This window comes from Lissotriton vulgaris, chromosome 1_1, assembly GCF_964263255.1.
Source record: "Lissotriton vulgaris chromosome 1_1, aLisVul1.2, whole genome shotgun sequence".
Classification (NCBI taxonomy): Eukaryota; Metazoa; Chordata; class Amphibia; order Caudata; family Salamandridae; genus Lissotriton; species Lissotriton vulgaris.
Window position 1 is genome coordinate 591,318,029 of NC_141685.1, and position 12,885 is coordinate 591,330,913.

Here is a 12,885-nt window from a genome sequence, read left to right on the forward strand (position 1 = left end):
AACCCGAAGGCATCAAGGCGCATCTGATGGAAAGAAACAACTGAGTGGTTGGAGGCATCATTAGGAAGCAGATATTACAGGTAGGATTCTGCGAATAGCCAGGTTTTTAGATTTTTCCGATAAAGGGCAAGAGATGGCTGGCCCTTAAGGTCAGCTGGAAGCGTGTTCCACAGTTTGGGGGCGAGGGAAAAAAAAATCCTCCCACCCCACCTGGCCTTGGCGATCCAGGGGATCGTCAGAAGGTTTTTGTGAGCCGATCTCAGGGCCCTTCCCGGGGTATAGAAGGACACGAGGGACCCAATGTCCTCAGCACCCAGGCCATGTAGAGCACGGTAAGTCAGAACCAGAGCCTTTAAGTTAATCCTGGCTTGTACAGGTAACCAGTGAAGATTTTTTCTGATTCCTGTGACAGAAACACGTCTGGGGGAATTCACCACAAACCTGGCTGCAGCGTTCTGGATGATCTGGAGGCGATGAATAAGCTTTTTACAAATGCCAAGGTAAAGGGCATTGCAATAGTCCAGACGAGGTGAGATGAGTGCCACAACAACCTTTTTCCGAGCATCAGGGGAGAGGTAGTGTACTAATTTCCTGAGGATCCTCAAAACCAAACAGCAGGTTGAAACAGTTTTGTTCACTTGTTTATCAAACGCCAGTGTGGTGTCAAAGGTGACCCCCAAATTTCTGGCAACCAGAGACGGCTTGGGACAGGTTCCAAGGGAGGGTGGCCACCAGTCATCCGACCAGAGATCTTGTTTGCCACCAAAGATGAGGATCTCGGTTTTTTCCCCATTAAGCTTGAGGAAGTTTGAGGACATCCAACTTGCCACGGCTTCCATGCATTTCTTAAAATTAAGGGCCGTGGTCTCCACAGAATGGGATAGGGAGACCATTATCTGGGTATCATCAGCGTACGATAAGACTTCCAATCCATAAGATCTAACAAGCCTTGCAAGTGGGGCCACACATACGTTGAACAGTGTGGGGCTCAAGGATGAGCCCTGTGGGACCCCACAATGCAACGGCTTAGCAGAGGAAAGGAAGTCACCCAGTTTGACCTTTTGGGCACGTTGGTTAAGGAAGGATGTCAAGAGTCCGAGGGCCGGTCCTTCCACTCCCATCTCACCGAGCCGCCTAGACAAGATGGAGGGAGACAGGGTGTCAAAGGCGGCTGTGAGGTCGAGCAGGATCAAGATGGTAGGATGACCTCTGTCGACCTTAGCACGGATGTTGTTAACCACCACTGTGAGGGCCGACTCAGTGCTGTGCGCCTTTCGAAAGCCATGCTGTGAGGAATCTAGCAGGCTAGCATTGTCCAGAAAGGCGCTGAGGTGGTAATTGAGGTGGGCCTCAAGCATCTTGGCTGGGGCAGGGAGAAGGGATATAGGAAGAAAGTTTTTAAAGATACCAGGATCCAGAGTTGGTTTTTTCAATAAGGGTTTTACAATAGCCAGCTTCCATGATGCAGGGAAGACGCCATTTGAAATTGCCGAATTCATAACATCAAGGTAAGGGGGGAGCAGGACTTCTCTGCAGTCTTTCAATATTTTGAGGGGGCAGGGGTCCAAGGGGGATCCCGATTTAAGCTTATCAAGAAGAGCATTTAAACCTTCATAGAATGGGAGGGGGAAATTGGACAGGCGTCCTAGAGATACCGAGAGCAGGGCGGCACGGGGCAGGGGGTCAGGGGATAAGGCGGAATCCTGAGTGGAATTGAGGGCTTCTAAGGCGGAATGAATATCCACGATCTTGGTGTGGAAAAACGTGGAGATCTGGTCGCAGACTTCTTGAGACGGGACAGTGGGATCTGGAGATGGAGTGAGAAACAGAGAGTCCGCAATTTTAAAAAGATCTCCAGGGGAACTGAGAGAGGTGGTCAGGTCGGTAAAGTAGGATTCTTTGGCCACTAGAATTGCGGCCTTATAACCTGTAATAAGATTTTTATGTTTGATCCTATCATCGGGTCAGAGTGAGCTCTCCAGAGTCTTTCTTGTCTCCTACATTCCTGCCTACGTAGTCTAAGGGAGTCAGAGAACCAAGGGGCCGATGGACGTTTTCTGGCGCAATAGTGGGGTTTAACAGGGGCAAGAGTATTAACTGCTTTTGAGATGGTGTTGATCAATTCCTGAGCGGCAGTATCTGTATCAGATTTGGAAGGGGAAATGAGATTAGCAATGAAGGGGCTATGGGCTACGTTGTTAAGGCCTCTATCGTTCCTTTTGAGAGTCCAGATGTTATTTTCCTTTAGAGGCAGATCCTGTCGCCCAGGATCGAACTCAAAGGGGATTGCCTTAAGATCAGACCATGATAGAGAAATGGGAAGGCCTACTTCCACTCTGGGGTCATTTGTAAAGACCCCATATAAAGTAAGGCCTGCTGAGTAGGTGGGGTATCTCACATTTTGTAGAAGCCCACAGGAAGCCAGGGAATCCACAAGTGATATGGTGTCAGGCGAGTTGGAGTTTTCAAGATGGAAATTGAAATCCCCAAGGACAGTAAACTTGGGCACATCAATAAAAGATTCAAGGACTTCCAAGAGAATAGAGGTGAAGGCCGACCTGGGACCAGGGGGTCTGTAAATTAAAACGCCCATAAAGGACACCGTGGGGGAGGGACTAAGTGAAAATGAGCGGCCTGTAAGGAGTTATGAGGGGAGGGGAGGCATTCGATACGGCAGTTAGTTGAAGTTTTATGCAGAATGCCAATGCCCTCACCTTTCCGGCCAACTCTATCCAGTCTCACGAGGGCGTAGCCATCGTGAATAGCATCAACCAGGTCAGGACCGGCTGAGTCTGATCCCCAGGTTTCTGTGACAAAAGCCCAAGAGGGCTTTCTGTCTGAGATGAAGTCACTAAATGCAATATTATTTTTCACCAAGGAGCGAGCATTTATGAGAAAGCCCGTTTCCCCGGAATGGAGAGAGGGGGTGTGCGTCTCAATGACAGTCGTGGCGACCGTGGGTATGAGATGGGACGTATGTTGCATCTTCCTAAAGCAGCGACAGTTACAGCCCTTATGTAACTCCTCCGGCCGATATTAATAGTGACAAGTTAACCTAGGTGGCCGGAGTGCTCTCATGGTGCTAAAGGAGTATGCAGTGTAAATAATGGGAGAGGGACTGAAATCAGCAGCAGGACTGGCCCCTGGCACCTCCTTGGCGCTGACGGGCGCAGACGGCCAGGACTATGGCACGACTCCGGCACGGGTCCGGCAGGTCCGCTGCTCGCGTCCGCTGCGCGGAGTCATAGCCGTTCTCTTTTAAAGAAAACTAGAGCGCGTCACAGCGCCAATTTTCACCCAATATGGCCGCTAAAAATCAGAACACCCTGCCGAGACTGATCAGCCTGTTAGTCGGCTGAAGCATGGGTCGGGCAGCGAGGCAAAGGGGAAAAGGTAAGAACAATTTAAAAGCTTTGTAATCAAGCAAGTGTGAAAATTAAAGTTTTTAAAAACGAGCAATGCACAACAGACCTCCAGGCTTCCGCCTCAGGAGGGATACGAGCACACAGTGATAGCAAGCGCTGTGCTCAGTGGAACCCCTTTTAAAGAAAACTAGAGCGCGTCACAGCGCCAATTCTCACCCAATGTGGCCGCTAAAAATCAGAACTGTTAGTCAGCTGAAGCATGTGTCGGGCAACGAGGCGAAGGGGAAAAGGTAAGAACAATTTAAAAGCTTTGTAATCAAGCAAGTGTGAAAATTAAAGTTTTAAAAAACGAGCAATGCACAACAGACCTCCCGGCTTCCGCCTCAGGAGGGATACGAGCACACAAATGGAGCCTAGGTGTGACCTGATGGGCCATCCACTTCCTGATGGCCCATCCTGGGCAGAATGGTAGGGAGGAGCTGGGCATAGCATCACTCTTACCCCTGAATAGTCTGTGTCCTGTCCCCACACAAAGGGCTTAACACTCTGTAGGGAGTCTTGAGCCAGGGCAGGAGGGAGGACCTCTGTGCACTTCCTTGAAGTCTCCCCCACTTCAAATGCACCACTGGATAGAAGAACTGGACTTCTGAACCTACCACTTCAGTACACTTTTGGACCTGTGGATACTCTGCCAGGAAGAAGGACTGTTGTGCTGCTGAAGGACTGCTGCTCTAGAAGAACTGATTTATTACTGTGCTGACCTGTTGCCTCTGACCTCCTTACCTGGGTGAGAAGGACTGGACACACATCACCTTAACCGTAACCAGAGTGCACAGGAGGGCCTGCTGGATTGCTTCCTTATTAAAGTCTCATGGGCATAGAAGAACTCCAACTCAGCACTGGGACTCTGCCATCTATGGGTCTGCCCTGCCAAATGGTGTCAATCCAGTCCTGGGCACCTGGAAGTGGGTTTCAATGTGCTGCTCCAGCAGAATCCTTAAAGGGTGACGCATTGCCTTCATTCAATGGATCAACGATGATGCATCTGCACCTCGCATCTTGTCTTCGACAATGACGAATCACCTTCTCTGCACCCCGCATCTCATCTTCGATGACAATACAGCCAAAGTACTTTTCAGAGGACAAATGCTGGACCCGGTCTCCAACCCGCACTCCATCGTAGTCGGCCTGAAAGTTTGAATTTGACCCAAGTCGCCACTTTATAATTTTAAAAACTAAATTTCAGTTTATTCTTTAAAAATTCATAACTCCAATTCTACTTATTTGATTTTTGTTGTTTTGGTCTTTAATCATTGAATTAAGTTCTGTTTTGCTAACCAGGTATCTTTGTGTGTTATGTTTTCCCTGATCTAGGGTTTGAAGTGTTGCACAAATACTTTACACATTGCCTCTTGCCTCGCTGCTCTGTGCCAAGCTACCAGAGGGTGAGCACAGGGTCATTTGGGATGTGTTTGTGACTTACCCTGACTAGAATTGTGGTTCTTGCTTGGACAGGGTACATACCTCTTCCAACCAGAAACCCATTTTCCAACAATGTAAATTTTATTAACAAAACATTTCACAAAAAATGAAATTCACTGTTAGTAATTGAAAGTTCAAAATGCTGAACCAATGGATCACAGCTCATGAGCTGTAGAAACCACGTAAAGGCACCAACCGCCTTACAGGTGGCGTTTCGGTAGTGGTGTGTGTGTGTGTAGTGGTTTGCTGCTGGTCACAACACACAAAAACACACTGTTACTTCTGATGGGAGTATTACTGAATGAATAGACCCTCTTATGCTTTTTATCTAGCTTTGTTTCTTTTGAACAGAGCAATTTTTTTCTGGTCATAAACCATGTGATCCACACTACCTCCCAGATACACTCAGTGTTCATCCTTTTCTCTTAAAATACATTCCTGTCCCTACTGCCACTCATTTTGCTTCTTTAAGGGCCGGGCCACAGAGCGAGCTCTCCCGGCAAAGCAGTAGGTGGGTGTCTCTAGTGCTAGTACATAATTCATTGGGACACTGGTAACTAAACTGCACATGTCAGATTGGACGCTGTTTTTGCAGTGGCCCACCTGACATGCGCAGTTCAGACTTTCATAATCAATGCTACCTGCTGGGAGGGGAGAGACAAAGCCACTTCGGTCTCCAAGGAAGCATTGTGCTTGCCTTCTCAAGTAACTCCTGTCACTGCTTTTGTGCTGTTTAGTATTCTAAGCAACATAAGAGCAGTGCTTGGATTGGCTGGGATGGTATTATCCAGCATGCATATGTTTAAAGCCAGGCAATGCACGAGGAGTGAGGATTCAACCTCCGTCTGGAGTGGATTGTATAAGAATTTTCAGCTGAACGTCCGCTGTTCAATCGGAGTCCTACAAATAATATAAGAAGACAGCAAGGTACGCTTATGTTTATTTCTGCAGTGTACACGGTAAGCTCCAGAAATCATACTGCAGAGGGGCTGAGGACATCTTCTATTTATATTTCTAAAAAGCAAAAGCATGTACTGTCATGCGCCATACCACTAAAAACAGTTACTAGCTGCCCTTGTCTTATTTGCAGATCTCTATGCGATGTATCAATGGTTTGTGACCGCAATTGCTGACACAAACAAATACAAATTTACCGACACCTGAAAAGAGGAGGTAACTAATTTGCAAAGAGAAAGTTGACCGTGTTGGGCAGTTTCCCTGTTGGGGATCTTTGTTGGGCAGCTTTGCGGGGGGGTGAGTCAGTGCTCATCTGCCTGCACCCCCAAAATATTACCAAATGGTAAGCATTTTTAGGAGCAGCAGCTGCTCATTTAAGGAACATGAGCTACTTTTAAAGCATCTTGTTTGTAAAAGGAAATGCAGGGATGGTTGTCTGCTGACCTTTGGAGACCACCATTGATACTTTGGAATATCCGGGCCTGCCTAAATAACTGTAGATCCCTACCCAAACATGCGGAGGACATTTGGCTCTCTCTGGAGTCAAATTCCTGAGATCTTATGTTTCTAACAAAAACCTGGCTAAAAGAGGGCACTAACCCTGACCCAAGGCTGGCGGTACCTGGCGGCTTTCGGATCATTTGCACTAATCGGGGTGGCAATAAGATAGGAGGGGGCTGTGGCTGCTATTTTGAGGGATGGGAGAGAGATCTCCTTTAAGAGAATAAAGCATTTTGGGAAACTTGAGGCCCATACCTTTTGTATCAGAGTCTCACCCCCCTACTCGATAGCCAGGATGTCAGTATATACACCCCTGGACCCTCCAACCGGCCACCTACCAGAGCTCTGTGACATTATTGCTCAACTTTTCCTGAAGTACGCCAATTTAATTGTGCTTGGCGACTTTAATGACCATGAAGATGATGAACATTTTTCCCAGGCATCACTGCTGGTATAAACTCTTGAAGATGTAAATCTCTCATAATTGGTAACAGCCCCTACACATACGGCGGGCCACATGCTTGACCTTATCTTTTCCAACATACCCCACCTTAAAGTGAATGCACTGGTAAGCCTGACCTGGACTGACCATTTTCTGGTACCATTCAGTTTCTGGCTTGAATCCAAACAGTCTAATTTTCTGCAGATTGCCAACAGGAGGAGAAACTGAAAGAGGGTCACCCCAGAGACTATGAGACCAGCACTCCAAAATGCTCTTCTCCAGCTGACGGGCGATTCCAAAAGGGATGTATCCGCTTCAATTGCTGGGTCACTTCCGCTATAGACAGTATAGTCCCACTTAGACTGGTGACGGCCTCAAGAAGGAAACCCTCAGCCCCCTGGTTCTTCATTGAATTACGTTCAGAGAAAAGCCTTTGTAAGAAATTAGAACGTTCCTGGCAAAAATCTTACAATCCAGTGGCCTAAAGCCTCTATAAAGAGGCATTGAAAAAATTCCATAAGTTTAAGCGCAGTACGATGAGTGAATATTTCTCCAGCCAAATTAAACAATCTGACAACTTGGCCAGAGACATTTTTAAAATAGTCCAAACCTTCACTAACTCTATGGCTCTGGCCAGTACAGTTGTACCATCTCCTACTCTCTGTGCTGATCTATCAGACTTTTTTGAAAAGATCAAAACTATCTACTCTGCCTTTCATCAATCGACGCACCTCCTCCCACATGCAAAGCCTTACCCCAGACTCTCCCGGCACCTAGTCTGACTCCTGTCTTCTGCCGCTAGAGGTGTCACTTAGGGAACTGTACGAGTGCAAGTCTGCCTCCCTGGGAGATTCTTGCCCGGCTCTTAAAACTATTGGCCCCTTGCCTTAATCTGCTCCTGAACCAGATCTGGAATACCTCCCTGACAACTGGTGTCTATCCAACGGCCTAGAAACAAGCATTCCTATTGCCTCTACTTAAGCACTGGATGCGGTTCCTGCGGAGCACAAGAATTTCAAGCCCATCTGCCTTCTGCCAGCTTCAGCAAAAATTCTGTCTGCAGAAGGAAGCCCAGAGGCAACTGCCTGAATTTATTGAATCAACCAACTGCTTCCATGACTCACAAACAAGTTTTAAAGCAGGGTACAGTACGGAGTCCGCACTTCTTGAAGTCTCGGAAACCATTCGCAATTCTATGGACCAGGGCGACTCAGCTATGCTGGTGATGCTTGACCTCTCCTCAGCTTTCCACACTGTGGCCCACCCAATTTTATTGGAAAGATAGAGACAGGTAGGAGTGCAGGTTACTGACTTGTCCTGGCTCCAATCGTTCATGAGGAATCGCTCATATCAGGTATTTCTAAGCCCCTAAATCTCCTCCCAGACTCCCCTTGTCTGCGGGGTACCTCAGGGTTTGAAGCATAGAGCATGTTTCTTTTTAATGTGTACTTCGCCCCTCTGGCAATCCTGGTAAAGACATCAGGTGTTAGTGTAGTCTCCTAGGCTGATGATACTCAGCTGTTGTTCTTTTGTAGAGAATACTTGGAGGCTGCGTTTTACAACAGCAATGCCTGAAAAACATCTCGGCGTGGGTGATGGAGCACTGCTTGAAGCCTAATGCCGACAAAACAGAGGTGTTATTCTCAGGGCCGTTTCTAGGTGTTTTGCCACCCTAGGCAAGAATTGAAAAATGCCGCCCCCTCCCTTTTACTACAGTCACTCTCCGCCCGTCATCCAGGCTAGAAGAATTAATACATTAGATATAAAAGAACTTGGAAAGTTTGGAAGTGACAAAATGGTTGTGTTTTGCCCAGAAAGCATATAACAGCAAGATAAACAGCAAGTGCCACATTACTACAGTGAACCAGCTATATTGCCCAGTTCATGATTACACTGGCATACATCTTGAGCTGCTCAAGTCACAAAGCTTAAGATTCGAAATAGCACTCTCTTCTACCTTACTGGTATACCTCCAAATGGTTTGCCATGGAAGGATGCAGCAGGGGGCATTTATTTGGCTATGCATAACATGGAGCTGGAAATGTTTTGACAAATATTATATAATTCTGATTAAAAAATTATATGCATCCAATAAAATGCTTTCTTCTTAATAGCCCCACCAAGTAAACTTGACTAACATGTTACACAAAAAATTAAGTTGTTCATTTATGACAAGTTTAACTGAGTGCATCCCATTTACTATTTTCTTTCATTTTTGTAAAGGGAAATATTAAAGAGTGCAGAAAAACATTGTTCTCTGAATGGTGTTGACATGTTTGGGATGCATGCCTCACACTCACATACTCCATTAGAAATGTGCATTACTATAAAAGAACGCTGTTCACTATCTGCTTTGCTAGACTTGGCATAGGAAATGATCTCTCAATGATCTCTAAATCAGCATTCTTTTAATGCTATAAGGGAAGCGCGAGTTCCATTCTTTCCATGTTTATCAGGATAGAACTCTCATCTTGACGGAAGAGAATTTCAAGTCCCCTCTTCATCGTGATTCCTAAGATTAAAAAATGTGCTTTACATCCCCCATGTTTAGTTAACCACCAAAAATGACCATTGGATCCTGTCCTTGTGGTTCGTCCTTCTAGACGTGTATAAACAAGGACTGCAAGTCCTTGAGGGCACAGAACTTCCCAAAAGCGGAAATATTTGTTTTATAGACATTTATGACAATGGAGAAATATGCTGACATCTGTAAAAATCATATTGAAATAGAGTGTGTTTGTATTCTCAGAAGGTACCCACGTCAAACTGTAGTAGGTCACTGCAATCCAACGCACCAAGGAACCACCCTTACCCCTTTGCATATACGTGCTAGACAGACATTGCAGAGTGTCTGGCAAAAGGTAGAGGGTTTCTAACTTCACTACCAAGGGAGAAGGGAATCAGCAACCTGAATTTTTTAGCACCAACGACTCCTGGGTGCTAGTGGAACAGAACACTGGGGCTTGAACCTGGAGCATTGGGCTGTCCTTAATTTGGGACCATCCGGGTGACACACATAATTTACTCTACAACAATTCTTTCCACCACGTTACCTCAATTACTTTTGGTATTGGGAAAATATATTCAACAAATTGCTATTACTTGTGCACAAAAACACAGGATGCACACTAGTCCAGAGCATAGACCATTAAACTTGACATATTTCAAACACCCTGCAGCTACGACTCCATATCTGGCCACAAGTCTATTTATTAGATAATCTCATCAGCTCAGAGCTCTACTCTGAACGTCTTAAAAACTACCTTTACCTCCTGTTGCAGACAAAGCAAGAGAGAGTGATCCCAACGCCCTTACCGTATGGCTGAGATAAAAGTGATTGAAAATGTTGATTTTTATTTATAGCTCCCACTTAATACTTTACATTTTGAGATTCTGGTGGCTGTGATATGATTTTATGTTTCCAAGCTCGGCTAATGAGAGGAAACACTCCCCTTACATATTTTGTCCTCAATCCAAAAAATGATTACTTAACGAAGCATGTTCTGTGCTTTCTATCATTTGGACAAAGTACGTTCGCAGACAGCTGAGGTGAGAAGTCAATCTTCGCTAATCTTTCTCCAGCACTGCAAGGGAACGTTTGACATCAAGGCTCCGAGGGCAGTGTCTGGACCACCAAAATAAAAGCGTGTGACGGTCGCTTCACCACTTACCCCAGTGATGATGACAACGTATCCCCACCGGCGAAAAAGCAGGCGGTGGCCAGCAGCACGATGAAGCACCTCAGGTTTGTCATGGCGCCTCCTGCCGTGCTTTTTTTAAAAGTGCAGGTTTGTTTGTTTATGTTTTCGTACGTACAGTACGAACTCTGCTTTTTGCCGCCCTAGCCCTTTTGCCGCCCTAGGCGGCCGCCTAGTCTTGCCTAATGGCAGAAACGGCCCTGTTTAAAAGCCAAGAAAGCGGAGATAAAATTATCTTCCTATTACCTAGCTGTCGCTAACACCAGTTAGCGATAGCTAGTAGGAGATAGCGACCATCTTGGGCCCCGCTTTGCATGTCAGTGATATTTATCACTAATGACATGCAAAGTGGGCGTGCCAAGATGTTAGCGACTGGAAACAGTCGCTAACATCGCTATCTCCTATTACCAACTTTTGGAGATATTTGCGCTAAGCGCGAATATCTCCAAAAGCTAACACCTGCCCTGAGCAGTTCTTAGTCATGTTATCCAATGGTAGGTGGATAACATGGCTAAGAGCATTAGCTCGCTAATGCATGAATATCGCTGACTTTTCAGCGATATTCATGCATTTCGGACGATTTTTATCGCTTAGGAGATAAACCTTGATAATAGCAAGGTTCCTAAGCGATAAAAATCGCCGCAGCTCGGTGATAAAAATATCGCCGCTAAACCAACATAGCGATAATTATCGCTAGTTGTTGGTAATATGCCCTTTAATGCCACGAGAACTTCGAAAAAAGGACGATCCTGTGGCATTCGCTCCTTGTCAATATGGCCTTGAGTTTTAAGTATAGTGCTACACAACTTTCATTGCTAGAAAGCCGACTACCAAAATATTCTGAAGGCAAGTGTATCTTGGTAAGTGTTTTTTTTTACTTAACTCCACATATATGTATGTTAATGGTGCATATATCTTCAAGATATGTTGATGTGGGGTGAAGAATAGTAAATATACATTTACTCTTAAGTGCCTATCTTCACAATATTCTGGTAGTCAGTATTCTGGCTGAAATATTTTTGTAGCCTGATATTTTGGTGCTCGACATTCTGTCATACAACCCAAAAGCTGTTGGATCATAAACTACTCAGTTACCATCTGCTCCAACGATCTATACGGCTGAGACCGATCCTCAGAAGTCAATTTCACTGAAATGACACAACTCACTCAGTAGTGTAAATGGATAAGTCTAGCACACACTGCTTCTGTCTCCATATTTCAGACGCACGCCCTTCTCCAATAACAAGTCGTTGTAAACTAAATTGATCTCTTTTTGTGAAAATCTATGATTTGCTAATAGCTTTCACAGACTGGTGCTACAAGAATTCATCCACCAGCCCCTCTTTACTGGTGTATGACTTATCCCCTACCTTGAGCAGGTACACCTTGTGGGACAGTCCACTGAGCTCCACCTTGCAGTTCAGTTTCATTCCAGATCTGGCCAGTCCAGCCTCCGGTAATCCATTCAGGATAGTGGCCTCGTACTGGAAGACGTAGGTCTTACTTTCACTGAAGACGGGTTCTGGAAGAAGACACAGCGACAACAACAAAAGTTACTTTAGCTCCGATTTTGCATTAGACGTAAGTACCCCTTTAAATCAAACCAGACAGTCACAGGTACTTACCGACATTGTGCGGCTCACTCCCTGTTGAATACAAACAGATGAACATATGAAAAAGACACCTAAACATACCTTGACAGATATTTGATTCGCTTGTTTAGCATATGGACCTCCTATAGAGACAGGTATTTAACTTACTCACAAGGGCGAGGAAAGCTGCCAGGATAATCCCCCTCATGCTGGTGGTTGATGGAGAGTGCAGGTCCGGTTCTAGTTTTTATACAGCAACAATTGGGAAAGGGGGTTCTTCGAACTGTAAAGTTTGCTCATCGTATCAGTATTTGTCAGCCAAGATAAACCGAACATTTCAGCTTGGCAACTACAATCTGTCAATCAAGAATGAAAAGGAGACTATTCCAGCCCTTCTATGTGTTCTAGTATTCTATACATATCTGGAAGAGGGAGACGGAGGTATCTTCGAGTCCTCATTCATATATGCCTATATATATATTGGACTGTGATGAAAAAAATGTATGCTTCGCCAATGTTTGTCGCTTGCACATGTTCCGAATACTTGTTTCGGTCATGCTGACCTAAATAGTGATCTTATCTAAGATGTGATGAAGCCAAAGGGTTGTGCAATTGGGAATAACGCCAGCAAAGTCCCAGTGAGTGACCCCAGACGTCACCAAAACCAGGCTTTGCAATGTTGTGTTATTATAGTTTCAGCTTTTCTCAATCATTCAGACTGCATTTGCATATTTGTACCATGTAAGTAATGGAGCTGTGCAACGTTTGATAATCCATGTTTGAGTTATCATAATTCATGTGTTTTATGCTAAAAAATAATAGGATAATGTGGGGAAAACTAAGGCACA

The 12,885-nt window shown here is 45.3% G+C and overlaps 1 protein-coding gene across 2 annotated transcripts in view; it reads right to left on the reverse strand.

Annotated features, from left to right (window-relative positions):
• The window catches only part of LOC147747532 (vitellogenin-A2-like), a 527,187-nt gene extending 514,855 nt beyond the window's left edge, over nucleotides 1–12,332 (reverse strand). The window contains exons 1-3 of one of the 2 annotated variants that reach the window (XM_086954020.1): nucleotides 12,206–12,332; nucleotides 12,071–12,091; nucleotides 11,816–11,967 (exon numbers count right to left, since the gene is read on the reverse strand). In XM_086954020.1, coding sequence (XP_086810146.1) covers nucleotides 11,816–11,967; nucleotides 12,071–12,091; nucleotides 12,206–12,245 — 213 coding nt within the window. In that variant the 5' untranslated portion in view covers nucleotides 12,246–12,332. The other variant, XM_086954019.1, reaches the window with a different exon arrangement.
• Between the last annotated feature and the right edge of the window lie 553 nt (nucleotides 12,333–12,885).